This window comes from Styela clava, chromosome 7 (assembly GCF_964204865.1).
Source record: "Styela clava chromosome 7, kaStyClav1.hap1.2, whole genome shotgun sequence".
In the NCBI taxonomy this organism is placed as follows: domain Eukaryota; kingdom Metazoa; phylum Chordata; class Ascidiacea; order Stolidobranchia; family Styelidae; genus Styela; species Styela clava.
In genome coordinates, this window is record NC_135256.1 from 9724947 (window position 1) to 9743928 (window position 18982).

The 18982-nt window shown below is 34.4% G+C and overlaps 3 protein-coding genes across 4 annotated transcripts in view; 2 read left to right on the forward strand and 1 right to left on the reverse strand.

The window, feature by feature from the left end:
• LOC120327759 (copine-8-like) overlaps window positions 1-7182 on the forward strand; it is a 34652-nt gene extending 27470 nt beyond the window's left edge. The window contains exons 13-16 of the mRNA XM_039394116.2: window positions 2024-2151; window positions 2947-3107; window positions 3950-4023; window positions 5268-7182. Coding sequence (XP_039250050.1) covers window positions 2024-2151; window positions 2947-3107; window positions 3950-4023; window positions 5268-5435 — 531 coding nt within the window. The 3' untranslated portion in view covers window positions 5436-7182. The remainder of the gene's footprint in view (window positions 1-2023; window positions 2152-2946; window positions 3108-3949; window positions 4024-5267) is intronic.
• A 679-nt stretch (window positions 7183-7861) lies between these two features.
• Window positions 7862-9969, forward strand: LOC120327958 (MORN repeat-containing protein 5-like). Its single transcript, XM_078114744.1, has 3 exons — window positions 7862-8138; window positions 9031-9182; window positions 9618-9969. The coding sequence occupies exons 1-3, from the start codon at window positions 8003-8005 to the stop codon at window positions 9900-9902; spliced, it is 573 nt and encodes a 190-aa protein (XP_077970870.1). The 5' UTR covers window positions 7862-8002; the 3' UTR covers window positions 9903-9969.
• Window positions 9970-10397: 428 nt separating this feature from the next.
• LOC120327960 (uncharacterized) lies at window positions 10398-15431 on the reverse strand. 2 transcript variants are annotated; one of them, XM_078114738.1, is made up of 7 exons: window positions 15277-15431; window positions 14770-14895; window positions 14180-14290; window positions 13729-13846; window positions 12686-12884; window positions 12041-12182; window positions 10398-11917 (listed from the first exon to the last, which is right to left on the reverse strand). In XM_078114738.1, the coding sequence occupies exons 1-7, from the start codon at window positions 15350-15352 to the stop codon at window positions 10494-10496; spliced, it is 2196 nt and encodes a 731-aa protein (XP_077970864.1). In that variant the 5' UTR covers window positions 15353-15431; the 3' UTR covers window positions 10398-10493. The 2 variants fall into 2 exon arrangements, with proteins under 2 accessions (XP_077970864.1, XP_077970863.1); XM_078114737.1 differs by having other exon boundaries at window positions 14180-14293.
• Between the last annotated feature and the right edge of the window lie 3551 nt (window positions 15432-18982).

Here is an 18982-nt window from a genome sequence, read left to right on the forward strand (position 1 = left end):
GATCTCACGACTAAACATTACCAATGCGCTTTATATTTGAACTCCATCCATTTGTGTCTCTGCCATTTGCTATAATACCAAATGATACACGATTCTAAAATTATTTGTTCCGATTGGTTGTACCATCATAACTAACTTATTACCCACAACTTTGCCATTTCGGGTTTCAGCAACAAAAAAGTGAAGCACATGCAGATTTTAATAAAACTCTCGTTTCAGAATTAGTTTATGATAATATGCAAGGTTTCTATTTTATCTTGAGTTTGGCGCAAACGTACATATCCATCCCATTTTATGTTGTTTCAAATACATATTCGCCCATTTTTCTATTATGTGTCTATTCTGTTCGATAGTATGCATATATCTTTATACACAATGAACTGGACATCATAATGTTTTGGCAACTTTAACGTTAATTTTGAAGTCTATCCGAATAATATAACTAGGCCAGGATGCTCAAGCTTAACAAGCGAAGCACCATTCGAAAGATGGTTGATGATATTTGGTCGTTTTACTTCTCTCAAATAGTCATCATATTACAAAGGGATTTTTTTGCATATGCACTTGCGCAAAGGCCAACTCGCAAAAATCCGCCACATCCGTCAAATATCTCATCAAATATTCGTGAAAGCTATTCTTCCGGCCTATACCTGACCTCTAGAATGCATTTCATTGCATATTTCATAACTTGTTGACACTGGTGCGGCATAACTTTTCAGTTACGAAATATGTTGCAACCAAATATGATTCGTATTGAATATATGCCTTTTTATTACATAGCCATACATGGCCCGCGTTAGATTTCGCTGTTATTCAAATTTATGAATATAAGAGTTTTACAAATCGAAATAGGGGAATTTTCTCACCTAACCTTGTTGTTGTACAATCGGTTCCTTGTTATCACTGAATTCAGTGGCGAACTGTGTTTGGTTGTTCTGGTTCTAATAATTAAAATATTAATTCCTGTGCAATTTATTTTATACTAGTTAATACTGAGTATTTGATGTTGATGCCTGCTTATAGATCCATTTTAAGTTGGTATCGTAATACGTGAAATGAATTTTAGGGAATGTAAACATTCATTCTTATTATATTGCATTAAATCGCCATTTTGAAGATTTGAATTTGAGTTTTCAAATTGGAAGAAAAACTTATCGATACCCGGGTTTTGGATATTGTGTTTTTGTTTAAATATTTAATCTGAAAAGGGAAGTTCATTATGAAATTTGAATCAAGAAAAAGTTGTTTTCGCCCGCAAATACAAAAGAGAAATTTGTGTTTCGTTCGTGATATGATACCATTTGCATATGGACGATACTGCTATTTATAAATTTGTTTTCAATGGGTTTGCATTGGAACGTTTTATATCCCTATTGATCATAATAGATCGATCATAATATTATACTTGTCCATACATGCATATGTTTCCTCTTACCTTTAACATGTATTAACGAGCACGATCTTTTCTAATTGGTGCCTTATTTAAGTCGACGCTGGCGGTTTTTGCTTGTCACTTGCAGGATTGTCCTATACTTAACGATTAGGTGAGAAGATAATTGATGTTTGCATACAAAATGTCTTATTCTTTAAGACCTAAATGCCTTTAAATACATTCCGTCAATTTAAATCTGTAACAACGTAATTGTGTAGGATTTGATATGCAATACCAAAAACACAAGACAGATGGGAAAACCTTATCACAATAGGTGATATATAATTTATGCCCAATTGAACGTGAGCCGTAGATAAGCCCCAATTTCGATGCTTGTATACGACTGACCATGCAACATGTCAATAGTATCTAAGCAACCAAGCAGGTCTGTTCACACATAAGATATTTATGTGTTTCCTGGAATCGGTTAATTAGTCGTCAGATCAAAGGATGTTAATATAGGTTAATTATAATTCTTGTTTTCTGTTACGAAACAATCAATTTTAGTGATAATTTAGTAATTTTACTAGCATTTATCAGTATTTGAGAACAGTCTTGTTCTATATCATAGAAATTTTGTATATTTTTCAGAATTTCAATCCCCAAAACCCTTTTTGCAACGGTATCCAAGGTGTGATGGAATCTTATCAAAGCTGTATAAGAAAAGTTCAGTTATATGGACCGACTAATTTCTCACCGATTATCAGAAGCGTTTCTTCGTAAGTTTTATTATTAGTATCTTGGTGGTAAAGACCCAAGTATAACTTGTTTTGAGGGAATTTTAAGAGTTTGTTGTACTTAAGGAAATTTATGTCATGGAATATGGAGTAGGACATCAATCACTAAATACATTGTCCCGCCGGTTTTACATGCTTTCGCTCCGTGAAAGATCTTTTAGTTATACAGTCCCCCACTGACATGGAAGAAACGGAATTTTTCCAATGCGGCATTGTCAACCAAGAAATACGTTTTGTTTCTGCGTAATATTGTTGATCGGAACTTGATTTAAATATTTTCAATCTTTGTAGTATGTGGATGAATTTATTATTTACCACCAAAAAGATGTATCTGTCTGCAAGCCATGTGCGTCCATTTTATCAACAAATACCACAGCAAGCAGAATAACTATGAGGCTGGTGCGCGGAGCTATACTATAAACAGGGCCGGCCTTTCGCCGCTAAACCTTATGCGGTCGAGTTGGGTCGAGTTGAGTTACAATTCTTGTTATTGTGTGTAACCCACGTAAAAATTATAAGTTCTATCTTATACTGCATGGCTTCGCTACACGCAAGGCTCGTGACCTTGATTCAATTTCGATTTTGGTTTACTTTCAATGCAATAAAATGTTACAGCGCATGTTGAAAATCCACTTATAAATGAAAGCTCATTGGTCAGTTATGGTGGCTTTCGCCAACAACGTTATTGAAGCGCTGGGAACGATGGCAATACAATGAGTGCAATACAAAAGTAGGTAAATATTTTGGTTATATATAACCTTTATTTCTCTTTTTCAGAATGGCTGCACGAGTAACAGATGCTTCACAATATTTCATTTTATTGATGATTACAGACGGTGTTATATCTGACATGGGAGCAACCCGCGAAGCCATAGTTCAAGCTGCTAGGTTACCAATGTCCATCATTATTGTTGGCGTTGGTAACGACGATTTTGAAGGTAAATTGAAACGTTTTGACTTCATATCCTGGGAAATACAGTTACAATCGTTTGCAACCACTGTTTGAATGACTATCGAAATCCTTATAAAGAAATGTTATACAGAATTAGTATCCATTATTACTATAATATCTCATCACACCTGTGACTGTATTTTATGTAACTGGCATAAAGTCGGTTTTCTTACAACACGTCATGTATAATTTTTTCATAATACTAACTTATTTATCAATTTTTGGTGTTAGTGTATATCAAATAGTGTTACAGTCTGTGGACTTTTTTCATTTCTCTATTTTTTCTCTATTAAAGCGAAAATCCTATTAATAATTCAATATATACAGTATATTATATGATTAAACAATATTGCAAAAATAAATAAAATAAAAAATTGTACAAAACATGTACAAAATTAAAAAAATGAATTACTAATATTAGGGAATCGATCAACATAAACCAATGTGTTCAATTGTATAATTGATAATGCCCCGTCCTAGTACCAATGATATTTTCGTGACTAACCTTTCGTGTGAAAATGTAATTTTTATAACTTCGAAATCTGATTTTATAGATTCGATTGCTGCACGTGTAATTATTCCGCTAGGGCTCATTATTTAAATAATCCAGTCAAATTATTTTATATGCCGACATTCAAGAGTAATTCGCGTATAGCCGTTATATATATATATATATCAACGGATATTCCTTGACTTTCCAATATTAGTAGATTGTTAAGTAGTGAGAATTTTAGTGTGTTTTATGTTTGATTGTTGACTAATTGATGAGTGAGAAATATACATTTATCGATCTATCTATATTTAAACATTTTCATTACAAATTTTTAGCCATGGAAGAGCTTGATGGCGACACCGTACGACTGTCATACCGAGGTGTTGAAGCTGAACGCGACATTGTGCAGGTAACTAATTTTGTGTAATATTTATGCATATAGGCTGTTGGTGCATTTATTTAGTTCAATCGTTTGAAATTTTTAGAAAATTTGGGAGTTTTTGTCTTAGGTTTACTAAGATAAGCACGGATTTTTTGTTTTATGACATGTTAAATAGAAATCCAGAGCTACAGAGTCACGGAAAATTTACAATTAACTTTGAATTGTTGACTCAATCTGATTTCGACTTCGCCGGAGTCGACTCCCGACTCCGGATTGTAAAATAATTAATGCGGCTCTAGATCCGAACTCTAAAAAAATTCAAACATTGATAACAAAAGCCTTTGCCAGTGGAAGCGTTATCCCAAACCTCTTATGTTAATTTACTCCCTTTGCCTATTTTGGAATTCTTTATTCCTCCCTCCCTTACTCGAATCTACTTTGTTTATTCAGTCTCTAATGAAGCCTTTGTAGTGTTATCCACAAGTCGCACTTCCATTTTTGTACAGCTTTAGGTGGTTTTGTTATATGTTCATGTACAAGTATTTTAGCAATAATAAAAAAAAATGAAGTATATTAGGAACACTACAGCGAATACAAAGAAAAATTCCTCTCTCAAAACAACAAAATTCGACCCTGGGGCGGAACTACTCCACGGTTTGGAAACGCTGCCATATCTAATAGGATGTAGAAAACGCTTAGTAAAGTTAATGCTTTTGTTTTAGTTAATAGTTTCTGAGAAAATAATTGACTTCTGTTATCACCATCGAAGGTATGGCATTCTGACTCCGCTGAGGTTTGGAAACGCTGCCATATCTCATAGGATGTAGAGAGCGCTTAGTAAAGTTAATGCTTTTGTTTTAGTTAATGGTTTCTGCAAAAATAATTGACTTCTGTTATCAGTTATCACCATCGAAGGTATGGCATTCTGACTCCGCTGAATGCAAAACTTCGTCCCCGACTACGGGAAGTTTAAAAATAGGACCCCGGCTGCGACTCTAACTTCAAATTCCTAGAAACATCCATGATTTACGATTTTAATTTTTTTAAACCTATTTGATCCAATCGATGTGACATATCCCGTACTATTAGTGCAACATATTCATAAATTTGTTTTCGATTTTTTCCTGCTGTATGATTTCCTCTGTGCTGCTTGCTTAACACAGTGGAAACAAACGAATAATGTATAAGTAAATATAGCACAAATTTGGCTTTTTCCATATTAGTGGTATACGTTAGAAATACAATTTAAACATTTCATATTTTAACTTTAGTTTGTCCCGTTCCGAGACTACATGGCTCAAGGAAATAGAAATCAAATTTTGAGTCAAGCTAGACTTGCAAAAGATGTTTTAGCTGAAATTCCTGATCAATTCGTCGGATACATGAAGAAGAGAAATTTAAAGCCAGGACCACCGCCTCCATCTTATACTCCTCGCTGATATACAGACCGATAAGTAAGAAGTGACACGAGGATAGAAGGAGCGTTATCATATAGAATTCCGCGTCTGCTCGGAAGATTTCAAATAAGAGCTGTATTGTGCAGAGTTGTAAAAAGCTTTATCACCTTGAATACCAAGTCTCAAATAGTTTTGAAAAACCATTCACAGCCATGAATACAAAAATACAGACAAGGAATAATTTCTCAAACGCTCTATCGACAACTGTAAGGGCAGAAACGCCAGTAATTGCGCCGTTATTAGATTTGGTAATACCTAAAGTTCCTATTTCTGTCTATATCATTTTATACCGATGTTTTATTTCTTGTAAAACAGTAGCTTGGAAGTTTATGTGTATTGAATATAGTAAATATATTGAGTTCTTGCAAGGCGCTTCCAGTTGGCTCTTATTATTGCAACGACTGACGACTAACTTACAACTGTTGTTGTTATAATTGCTTCCACTTATAAATCGATACTCTAACGCAAAAGTTTTATCAGCGTTAGCGTTGTCCACTGCGTGCTCTAAGTCTTTGTTTCAGGTACAAAACTCTACACAGTGTGGAAGATGTTATAATACTTTTTATTGATGTTAAGATCACTTATCTTTCTTTTTCTATAACTAGTTCACAATGATCATTTTTATATTTTAATAAATCAATTTTGTTCAATATTTGCAAATTTGAATTGAATCCCAGGTAAGATATTTTTTGTGTGCATACAATTTTATTTCTTGATTTTTTGCAAGTACAAACAGCAAAGAGTGCAAAACAGCGATTTTGCAAGGGTACAAACAGCCAACAAGCGTTTTTTGTTATTTTCATTTTAAAATTACGCGAAGATAAATACGATACTCATAATGATATGAATAAAAATTAAACAAATAAATGTTAACTGATTTATGGCAATCACTTACTTGCCTCGAACAATGGCAGCACGAGATCAACTACATCTGCGAAATTTAACGGTCTTCATTGTAAAATCGTCGCATCGGTCTTTTCATCTCGAAAATTGTTCAGCATATAAACTTTTTTTTCATTTTCCAACGCCCCCAAAAACTGTCTTATTTGTGACCCCAAATATTCGCTGAGACGTAAGACTTGTCAAAACCGGCATAACCTCACAACGCCTCCTATAGACATCATGCATAAATCTGCTTCTATAATTCGAAATATCTGTATAGAGCATTCTCATTACGATATCCATGCGTCTATTTTGATATATATTTTACTCTTATTACGGCATCGTATCGTCGTAGGCCACGAATTTTTGCCTTTTAATAATTGTGTACCTTAGCTCATATGTATGCGCTACCTGTGTTTTATATTTGTGGCAATTCATTGTTATTTTAACGCAAAGCTGTATTATTGTAATGAGTTTTAAGTGTTGTTACAGCTTTTTTTTTAATTTCACTATACTCATTTGGTACGATTCACTTTTTAGAGATGTAGATATTTTTGAAAATAGCATAAATAGTGGCTTTGGGTCTTTGATACATACGAATACAAGCCTAATCATCATTCTGGTCAACTTTATATTGTTGTATATTCCCTTTGAATCAACCCTAATGTATATAAAGTACCTTCTCGGACAACTTTTTTAAAAATTCTAATCGCAATGTTTTAGCTTATTATTATTCATTATTGTGTATAATTTTTTTTTTATCATGTAATGCTCTTCCATAACGTTCCTTGAAATATCATATTTTTTGTTAATAAAATAACTTTTTGCAATTCTAGCATTCAACTATTGACATTTTGTGTTCGCGAGTATCTTAACCTGCAACTCACTTGCAAATAGTACGAGTATAGTATATTTTTATCAATTTACATCGGAGTTGGGCAAGTGGTGAAGTAATGCGACTCGCGTATTAGTTGGAGAAGATTGAATTTGGTTCGAAGTGACTATTGTTGAATTGGTTAGTTTACTGTTGTTAATAGGTGATTGTTGTATAGTATGATTTTCCAAACAAGACTTGATAATTCGGGAATACTTGCAGAGTTAAGGGTATTCTACAATTACATCGACGTTCGTCCTTTTGTATGCAGGTCAGATCAAGGACTGTTTGTTTTAACATATTCGTGTACTCCAAACTACATAGTGCCGGTGAGAATAGCTGGTAACAAGGTAAAGCAGCGATAGTACGAGCATGTTTTGCTGTGGCGTAACTGTGTCTGACGTTATTGAACACGAAATGTACGTATGAATCGTTTTGTTATTATGTTGTTATTGTTTTTCTTCTTCGCTTTTCTTATTAAAGTGATTAAAGACTGATTTTTCGCTAGAAGGCTATCATTTTTATTTATCTCAAAATTTTCTAATCATCGATCGATCCCAGGGTGTGTGTAATCAATTGGATAGAATTTATACCAGATCCTGACATATGGCTGCTCGTGTGACATTTTTCACGGAGGAAAGACAAGTAGCACTCCAAAATGTACCTAATCGAAAAAAATATATTAACAATATAATTTTAGTTCTCTCGAACATACAAATGTTACGTCACAATATCGTAATAAATATCGTTGTAAATAATACGGTTCATATATATTTATTTGGTTCAAAACAAAATGAATCAAAATCATCATCTAGCAAATTATTTTGGGGAATTGAGAAATGGCCGTATGCATGGGCATGGAACGTATTGGTTCGATACTGGTACTAGGTACGTGGGCGAGTTTAAAGATGGAGCATTTCATGGAAAAGGTAAATAATATGTTACTTTATTTGTGAAATATATTTTTATAAAATAAAATGAGACAACAACAGGATCTCGGCGTTCGGGTGTAGTTAGTTGGGCTATTTCTTTGCCAGTCTTCCAGCTCCCGCCTATCTCGTTATCCGAAGAATAACCCCATAATATAGCAGAAAATAGTGGAATCGCTCCTTTATTCTTGGGTTTATATATATATTAACGCGTAATTTTATCAATACGATGAAATTAAATGGTAAATTTTTGTAATATTTATCCCGAGAGGTGAAAACCCATGGAACATAATAATATTGTGGTGAACCCCGATCTTCCTCCTATTATCAGCAGCCTTTGTTCCGTGATTATAGGGCTGGGCATTTTTGAATAGCTGATGATTTTAGGATCGAATCGAATATTTTTTTCGAATAGAATCTAGAATATTTGGAAATATTCAAATATATGTATTTTATATATATGTGCCTTTTTGTCGTGGTGGGTCCTACAGACACATACATTCCATCACTCGACAGTTTGCTGAGCGTTCACAAAAATAAGAAAAATGCTTCACAAAAAAAAAGATTCATATGTAAAAATATGAATGCAATAAAAAAAAGCTAAGAAATTCATCTCGGCCTTTGTGCCGCCAAATAAAAAAAAGCCAGAGGCGATTCGAAATAGTCTATATCATTCTATTATATTCTTTAAATATAATCAAATACCAAGGTCATTTTGTTTTGTCCGTACTGTATGAGGTTTGCTTTTGTATATATTTATGATGTATTCAATTCAGGCAATAAAAGACATTTGGACAAATGTACAAAGGTTCCTTGAGTCTTTGAAATGTTTTATTGGGTATCTGGAACAATGTAGGCCTATTTATGATCTAAATCCCAAATCCTTTTAAAGGGACTCTTCATTTCAATAACGGAGGAAGATATGAAGGTGAATGGAAGAATGGAATTGAATTAAATGGAGAGTATATTTTCAGTGATGGACTACAATATGATCCAGAAGATTGGTCTTATTGTAGTGAAAACAACGACAGAAGATTTTATCCGGTAAACAATCAGTACATAGAAAGAAAGATGAATAATTTCACGTCTATAGAGTTCAGTTTGGTTTAAAAACTGTACGTTGCTTGTCGGTGCCATTGAGATGGCTAGTTGAAGTTGAAGTTGACAAAAACAGAAGTAGCAGAAGCTCGGAAATTGGCGATTGATTAAATATACCCAATATCAACAGTAATTCAGCTAACGCTATTGACATAGAATTCGCTCTCGTAGCTTCTTATCTAGCTATATATATTCAAAAGTATGCCACAAAAATTCACAGAAAAAAAATATAGTCAGCACGGAAAAATATTGTGTGATCAATCGGTATTATCTTTGCTATTACCAGTCAACGTTCATGTGGTTACAACACTACAACCTCTCTCAAATACCCAAAATTGTGAGATTCCTTCGTAACTTTTTTTACAATTTTCTCTTTTGTAGGAGCATATCAACGGACTTAAACCATCAGATCGCTGTCTCATGAGTGCACAAAGTGACAGCTTATCGGGAAAACCACTTCGCTATATACCCGATGGTTGCTATGATGCCGGTGATGGAATTTACGACCCATCCAGTAGAGTATTATATCAATACGGAAAAAATGAAAAGGAACCTCTTGGAGCTTTTCTACGTAATGTCACGGACGAAGAACATTATTGGATTGTATCCCATTGTAGAAAAGGTTGGGATGAATTTATCGGATTTCAAAAATCAACAGAAGAATGATACTTTTATATTATGTTATGCAATAGTGTGGATTTACAACAAATATAGTTTCTCCGTATATTTTTCACTTCGAGAATATTACAGTGTTTGATCGAGCGTTTTAAATTTTCACTCTAATAATAGAACTTTCGTAATTAGATTTGGAAGAACTTATCTCGATCACAAAACAGTAAACTTCACTTCATATTATATATGTGCGCATCCTTGTAACGTAAGTGTCACCCTTATCCAGTGATGGGACTTAAATTTTTTGTCAGCCGGTTTCATCACAAAAGTCATATTTTTCAGCCGGTTCTGTTGCAAAAAGTCATTGACAGTAACCAGTAATGCTGACCGGTTCGCTGATCTCATAAAATTCCGTGAGACGGTTCTATAGAACCGGTGCGAACCGGCTGAATCAAACCACTGCGTTTATCTAGAAGTACAGAAACGTTATCTCTCTGCCATTGTGTTGTGTTAGTACGCTGACCACCGGAAGCCGTATTATGCTGGTCATTCTTATCACCTTAAATTTATTTTTTATTTTTCGGCCATCGTTGAGAAAAGGAACAATATAATATACTTCTTATGCTTTTGTATTTTGTCGTATAATTATAACCCGAATATATTACAAGAAGAACAACGTTCTTCCTCAAGCGCCGATCCTGCTTTACATTTCACTCTGAAGCTTTGTCCATTCAGAATACATTTTCGTTTTCGTATTTTTCTACATGTGAAGTTTCTGCCGTACGAACATCGTGACCAACTTCCCCAGTTTTCCCATGAACCGCACTGGTAATTACATTCACGATTTTGCTCTAAATCGTCAACGTTGCAAGGAGGGACGATACATACTCGTGAGCGGTATGTCATAGTTCCACAAGGATTGCAATCGTCCGACCAAGGACCCCAGTTGCCAAATTTCTCCACACATTTAATATCATCATTGCATGATCTTACTTTTTCTTTATTTCCTTTGCAAGAATCTTCTGATGGGAAGCATATCCTCTCTGCTTTTTGCGTTCCGCCGACACACGTTGAGCTACATTGTCCCCACGGTGACCATTCTGACCAAATTGGACACTGTTGTGAGTTGCAAATCACTACATCCTCCAGAGACAAGGAACATTGAGAATTATCTGAACTCATACAGTTTCGGTGTCTTCGTTTCAGTCCACCACCGCAGGTTTTGGAACATTGGGACCAAAATGTCCATTGTGTGTAATAATGAGCATCCCCGGATTTTGCTTCTAGTATTTCTGATTTTGACAAGTAGCACAAATTAATATCACAACATCCCTTCATACTTCCTTTCAATGGTTTCAACCAGTAAAGAGAACTCGGGACAGCATTAGTATATGGACAGTCAGATGGACGCTGAATGGATGTAGTTTTTGGCTTGCAAGGTCGTCCACCTTGAGTCATAAATGCTGGCCCACACCATTCAAAGTCTGCACCGTTGAAAAGATTAGCTAAATTAGGAACTGGAATGCTGTGGAAATTGCCCATGTTCAAGGGATTTTCAGTATTTGATGCCAAGGTCAATATATTAGTGTTAGGAACTGGTGGGAAAACAGGCTGAGCTTCAATATTGTTTGAAAACATGCCCAGATTGTTTATTGCACTTGAAAATATTGTTCCTAAATTACCAAAACCAATGTTTAATTCTGTTGGAATGTATTCAAAAATGTTGTCCGCTCTGGTTTTTCCTTCTTGAACGCTGAGCCACAAATGCCAATGCTGGGATGCGTTCAGGGTCTTTCCATATTCGAACATAAGGTTGTAATATGAGTCAACAACTTGTGGATCCACCTTACATCCAGCTTTTAGACAATAGTGCATACTTTTCAATATTTCTCGTGGCCCTCTATCACTGAATATCTGGCATCGCGGGCGACCGTGAGGCATTGTAGTAAATGGACGCTCAAGCTCGGTCTCTCCGGATTTTATAGTAACCGAATCATCTACTGGATAGAAACAACCAAGACCGTAACGCCAGCATCCACCAATCAGTGAACAGTATTTCGGTGTGATATCTGAAAAAATAAACAACTTTATCATCTCAAATCAATTTAAGTTTAGACAAAGAAGATACGAAATTAAATAGGGATGAGGTCTGCTTACTTCGACATTATCTACACGCCAACAATCTGACTTACTTTTCCAGCCTGCCAACTTAGCTTGTCCACCGAAATGTTCTAACATGGGAATGAGGTTGCATCCATCTGGTTGAGCCATTATCTCCGATTCATATTTTGTCAGCAAACAGTGGGTATAGTATGGGTTCCAAGGCTGATTGGCCTGCAAATATTTAATTCAAATATTTTATTTCACTTTTCTTGGCTGACTCCGTGCACCTCTGTCCAAGTGACCTCATTTCGAACGATCGCGTGATAACGTTTTCGCCTGTTATTCGTTAATGATTTATCTGTTAATTCCGTGAATTTTGGATGGATAATAAAGTTGCTTGCTCATCAAGCTATCATCAGGCCAATCGTGTGGCTTTGCAGAACACGGAATATTCTGAGAGTTTTAACCTGGCGAGCATATTATTTGTTGAACTGTAACGCTGCGTATGATTGTTCTCACGCACCGTCTCTAGTCCTGGTTCGTCATTTTATGCGTGTACCTAAGTTTTTTTGTATAATATATATAAATAAATTGAGAACCTTGCTCAGAGAAAATGGTAGGGCACCTTAAATGCGTAGTTTTACCGCCACCCAATTTACTTTTGTCTTATAATAGAAGCAGACATTATTCAGTATCTCCATGAAATCTGTTATAGAAAGAGCACACAAACTCACCCTCTGCATATAGGCTTTTGCCTCTTTTTGAAATACTCGATTTCTAATAGCAAAATGGCACACTGGAACACCAGGCAACATTTGTTGGACCATGTATTTCCTGAATTCGAACAACTCTTGATCGAAGTAGCATCCTGGTCTACTGAGGCAAGCAAATGCATCTTTTTCCAATTCATCGTTGCCAGACTCGCAAGGTATTCTGAAAGCAATGATTAAATTTAGTTTTACATAATGACATGCGTATAGTTTTTGTATTTGATTGCGTGAATCAATCACTCTACCTTACCTTAGACAGAGCCTAAATTGGTCAAATTGCTTCAGAATACCGTTAAAAAGCAGATGCTCAAACCAAGCATCGACGAGATATAGGCAATAGAAGAATGGGATTCAAATAATATGTACTACTTTGTACCTGTACCTGTGCATCTATGTACCTGTTGTCACGTTTCAAGCAGATCACGCGATATATTTCGAATTCCTTCGTAATTAATTAATTATACGCTTGTACGACTGTATCAGTTTGGTTTGAATTCCATAACTATTGTTTTCATTGATGCTACGTGTGTGACACGGTTGAATATTATCACAATTATCAGACTTGGAGCTTGATTGGGTTTGTATTTATCACTCATATCTTTTTTGAGTTTCATCCCGTGTGTTTGTTTTGCGTATTGTTATTTTTTTGTACAATGGTTTTGTTCAAAATAATATATAGAATATATATATATCTATCTTCGCTGATACATGTACTAGGCTAGTCACACGATGTGTTTGAATTGTTATATCCTCGTAGGCTTATTGCTGATTATATATTGTTACGGAAAATAAGCATGGAAATGGTAGCCTGGAGAAGCATCCATTAACTTCAAATTAAACAATAGAGCAAAAAAATGATATACCGATTTAATATTTATAAATGGATGCGAAGTGATTCCTGCTTGTATGCTGGATCTTAGAGCATTATTAGATGAAGATCACAATTAGATCAGAATCTAATCCAAATGTGAAGCTGGTTATGAAAACTTACTTTAATAGTATCTTACCGTACACAATATGGAACATCAACTGGAGGATCTGTAACGTAGGGTGTTGCTCTCGTAACTTCACAGCCATTGGGGAATATCGGTGTCGGCGAGGAAGCAGGTTGAATACACGGCCCACCTAAGAAATACAGTTAAAGTTGAAAACATATAAACACAAGATTTTCAGATTAGCAGACTAGAAAAAATATTACCTCATGAAAAGTGAACTTATTTTCACTTGAAGCAACGAAAGTTATTGTTGCAGAAGACGTGATGTGGAATATGAAATATGGCATTACATATTTCATCAAGTACCGTCAGCGTCGCAGTTTACAGCTACCATATTAAATCCAAGCTGATGTCACACCGAAATTATAAGTTGGATAGGCTATGAGCCAGAATCGGAAACATCGTTTCTCACAAAACATATGGTTTTTGAAACTTATATGATAGGCCTACTGCATTCACATACCCATGGTCAGAAACCTTCTGGATGATATATCACTGTCCTCTGTTTCTGCTTTCGCTTTTTTCAGGAACTTGTCTTCAATACTTTTGCCCTTGTCAATTGCAGATAATTTCTCTACACATAAAAAATTAATTTGTGAAATTTTTTCGGATTTGGTAGTAAAGCATGAAACTAAAACCATCTTAAAAATTTTCTTGCAATATCTTTCGTAGACCTCATATTGACAAAAATTTAGGGAAAAATCCAGCAAGAATATTTTTCTGTAATTATGTGCCGATACACACATTTTATTCAAAAAACATTTCATCGAAATTGGTAATGAATAAAATTATGTCTAAACTCACGCCCCTGTAACATACTAAGTCATATTTGGAATCTTTACTCAGCAGGAACAATACGGCTATTACTATATATAATAACTCCCTGTGATATTTAAGAATTGGTCTTCATAGTTGCTACAGCAAAAATTATCAGTTATGATTTTGACAAAATTCAAGTGAATTGTCATCAATACCAGATTGTAAAACTTTGAAACACAAACATCAAATGCAACAAACCAGTTTATAATTCAATATTTTAATGTTAGAGCGTACCCTTAGCAATAATTTCAAAATAGCATTTTCCGTCCCATTCACAGCATTCTTTGTTATTCAAACATTCTCTTGTATCTAGGAAATCCATCCCCGATTCAATTGATTTTTTACAACGTTTTGAATTGTCTTGTAAAAAGAAAGAAAATTATTATACTACATATCATTATATTCTGCCAATAATGTTTAACAGTCATGAGTTTGACATTTCTACTTAAAATGTGGTCGCTTGATGGGCAGTTTCATTTGTACAATGCCTATTCTGAAAAGGTTTCGAATATACAGAAAAAGCAGCGTTGTCAACCATTTTCACTTATTTTATTGATTATTACAAATGTTATAAACATATGAAGAATAAAAAATGAATAAAAGTAATAGCCTTCCAGCGGCAAAGACAAGCTTTAACCACTTGGTCCATCCGTTGAAGAGAAAAGCGATTTTTTCACAACAATATAATAACAAAACGATGTGTATATACATATACCCCGTGTTGAATATAAAAAATCTCACCTGTCTTAGGACTTTTGCATATCCTTGCTTCGGATAAAACTAAAATTACCAATATTAACAAAAGTCGATAAAACATGTTGTGCCCACACGATGTCGTCGGCAATATTCCTCAAGCTAAGTCTATCGGCGTTTCACAGCCTGTCGTATAAACAGTATATATAAATGTTAAATTTGTTAATATCAACTCAAATATGTTTACAGGAATAATATAATTGTTTTGCCCTCATATCTCTTGTTTAAGCCATATCTAATTTAATTTTCTGATGACCTCACAATAAAGCTGTTCAAGTCTTATACATATCCGAGTCCTGTCACAAAATAAATCAGTTTGTATGCGGTTGAATAACTCAAAGTCTGTCTAATTTCTTTGGTCACTGTTCTGTGTTTCTGGAAATGAATATCATTTTAGATCACGAGTTTCAAGAAAATTAAAAAAATTCAAGAATAAAGTTTTGCTTACTACATTTCTAAAATTTAACTGAGATATTATTTTCATCAATTTTTTTTTGAATTCATGACTGTCCTGAAAACCGGATTTGCGTTTAAACTCGATCTTTTTATATTGAGAATATCTTGGGATGGCACATATGTTGTAGAAATGATTTAGAATCATACATTTTCAGTAGTGTTGAACGGACGATACTGAGGCTACAGTTTCTATTTAATACACAATTCTATCTCACATAGATTCAAGTGCAAGCGTTCAAAAAAATGCATGCAAATTTAGTTCCATTCCAACTTGAAAAAAAATTGAAGGAATATAGATACAAACTAATATACGCTCAAATCGCTAAAGTTATTTGACTGAGCCTGCATAATATTTCATTTTTTGTGAAATTAGTCGGATCTCCACCCTTGTAATAGACCCGTTTATTTTTATTCACCGACTCGTGTTTCCTCCATGGCCACGAAGGTTTTTGGACTACACCGTCTGATTTAGTGCACTACACCAAAATTCTCATTGCTGTTATCACAGTCCTTTGCAAATACCTCATTTATACTTTGCGAGCGGACATGCGATACCGTAATTATAAATATAAAGTAAAAATAGTTCAATAAAAATATTGATAATTTATAGAATTACAATCTTATCCTAATTACTCATATACGTGGAAAATTATGTCTGTTTATGAAAAGCATTATTTTTTTTCGATAAAAATAGAAACCGAACAAGGATGTACCACATATAACTTGACCTTTCCGTGGCAAGTTTCGATATATGATATACTGTGACGTAGTAATGAAAAGGATATTTGACCTTCGACGTTTATGGTTTTAATATCGGCTGTAAAGTTGGTTAATGAGATGGTTACTCATGAGTCATTACAGAACTAAATTTAGTATGATTCATTGATTTTATAAACATTTTTACATTCAAAAACTGAGCTTGATCCTAAACCAATTGTAGCCTACATCACACAACTGTGTGTGCTGATATACAAACAAACGCTTTTTTTGCCAGCGAAATAGGCCTATAAGACGTCGTTTAGTAGTTATACAAATATCTTTCATAATATGAAGTAAAGCATCTCGTTCAGTATAGATTATGATATTTGTAGACGTGATATAGATCTGAGTGTCCATCCTTTTCTCCTCCACTTATTCCAGAATAAACTTTTTAAAGTATCGAACGAATATAGATGAGAGAGCCAAAAATGTTCTGGATAATTTGATGTATTTCATATGCAATACATATATACAAAAACATATTATAAAAAATATGAATGGTAGTGCTCTCATTGATGTATCTTGTGTAGTGGTGGTGGGCCAATTGAAACTGCGGAAATCTCAGACTCATGGCTCCTCCATTACCTCCACAATAATATAGTATTTTACTATAACACGAGGCACTATGATATTATTAATAATGTTTACCGATTTTCCAAAATTTATTACGCTACATATGAAACTACACAGACTAGACACATGAGAATACACAGGCAACTGATGTACATGGCATGCTGCTTTTTGAGCGCGGAAAATGTCACGTGTTCGTGTTGGTGGTTGATTGACTTTGAAAACGTCAGTACCAATATATAATACATTATTTGAATAATGAGTTTAATAACCTATTTTTTTTTTGTTCATGGGAAATTTACCTCTTCATGAAGCATTACGAAAACAACTGAGTAAAACGTGAAAATTAAACGCACGATTATCCCGGCCCGAAATTGCCTCCGGCAATATCAATCATGATATCGTCATGATGATGACTGAAATATAAACGGTAAGTACCCAATAAAAAGTGGAAAAATCTTGTTTTACTGCGTTCTTCTTTTTAGTAACACTGTAACAAATCAACAAATAATTGTCAGCATTTATTTTGAATTTTCCAAGCCAAAAAAATTTTGCCGAAAACAGATCATATAGGTAAGATATACAGTATTAGGATGTGTAAAAACAACCAATGAATTATACGCTATGGATGACATGGTCTGATGATTGGAATGTTGATCTTGCGAATGGTATAATACTCCTATTTTCTACCTTCTCTGATTTATTTATTGGTATTAAAAATTGTGTAATATTATTAGTAATACTAAACAATTATCACATTATTATCATGTCGCCGTTTGACTTTAAGCAAGCTTTGCAATAGAAATATGATTGAATTTTGTTTATGTTCTAAGCACTTATGAATTTGTCTGAAATTCACAATCCAAATTAATGAAATATTTGTTATTTCACTATTTTCAACGGTCGATGAAGGCCAGCAGCATTCCTACTATGGTGACGCAGAAATCTCGATGACTATTTCTCTTTCGGTAGCTATTCCTGATCGACGGTCATGACACGACGGAATTTTGTACGTCATTCCTTATTTTTTCCTAGTTTTTTTCAATAATTTGTTGGATGCTTGCACAAAAAATATAAATAAAATTTGTTCGGACAGGTTTTTGTTTGTTTGATCGTTTTGTCTGTTTTAAAATGATGTTTTCACCTTCAAAAAGAAAGCCCATTAATCCTATTGAGAGTACGACCATGTAAAAATTACCTAATGGGGATTTTCAACACCTAGCCCAAGTGGCTGAGATAGGTATTCAGGAAGGCAAAGAAGCGATAACGAAAAAATGAAAATTAATGTAGCATTGTCATATGCTTTCGTATTTTAACCTATATCCCGAGGGCTGGATTTGTTTAGCTTGACTAATTTCATAAGTTGTTTCTGATGATGTTACAACAGCAATATGCGTAGCCTAAAACACAACAGATTGTAGTTTAGTGATAGTACCGGAAAGTTAAATGAATTGGGAAACACTGGGCTACGGTCCCTCCCTAGAAATAACAAAAGCTTACGTGGATAGTGACCGTGGCATCACAGTCAGAAATGGTTTATGGCATTGGGTTAAATAAACTAATTTATTGAAAACGAGTAGGTACAGTGGCAGCTCTTTTTAATGTGTGAACTATGCGTTTGGCAGTTCCTTTTCAGAGTTCAGGTGTTACTCGGTTGTTTCTCACCTCTGCGAGATACCAACGACCACTCGGAATTGACAAAGTTTCGGGACAAGAATTCGCAAACTTCTAATTTTTGTAAGGTTGTAATAAATTGTAAGGTTGAGCTATGCGTTGTATTAGGGTATTAAATGGAACGCTATACAAAACTAAAAAATATCATTGAGTAGCAAACAATAGTTTGGAAGTCAAAATTTAACAAACTAAGAAGAGAGAAAATATACCTCGACAAATTACCAACAATCTTTGA

What these genes read in the sequence shown, in the direction of transcription:
- LOC120327960 (XM_078114737.1), bottom strand. Translation starts at nt 15,352, where the DNA reads ATGTTTTATCGACTTTTGTTAATATTGGTAATTTTAGTTTTATCCGAA. An exon ending in ATGCAAAAGTCCTAAGACAG is followed by an intron (nt 14,896 to 15,276) that starts GTGAGATTTTTT and finishes TCTTTTTACAAG; the next exon opens with ACAATTCAAAACGTTGTAAA. An exon ending in CAAAAGCCTATATGCAGAGG is followed by an intron (nt 12,183 to 12,685) that starts GTGAGTTTGTGT and finishes AAATATTTGCAG; the next exon opens with GCCAATCAGCCTTGGAACCC.
- LOC120327958 (XM_078114744.1), top strand. Translation starts at nt 8,003, where the DNA reads ATGAATCAAAATCATCATCTAGCAAATTATTTTGGGGAATTGAGAAAT. An exon ending in TGGAGCATTTCATGGAAAAG is followed by an intron (nt 8,139 to 9,030) that starts GTAAATAATATG and finishes ATCCTTTTAAAG; the next exon opens with GGACTCTTCATTTCAATAAC. An exon ending in ACGACAGAAGATTTTATCCG is followed by an intron (nt 9,183 to 9,617) that starts GTAAACAATCAG and finishes TCTCTTTTGTAG; the next exon opens with GAGCATATCAACGGACTTAA.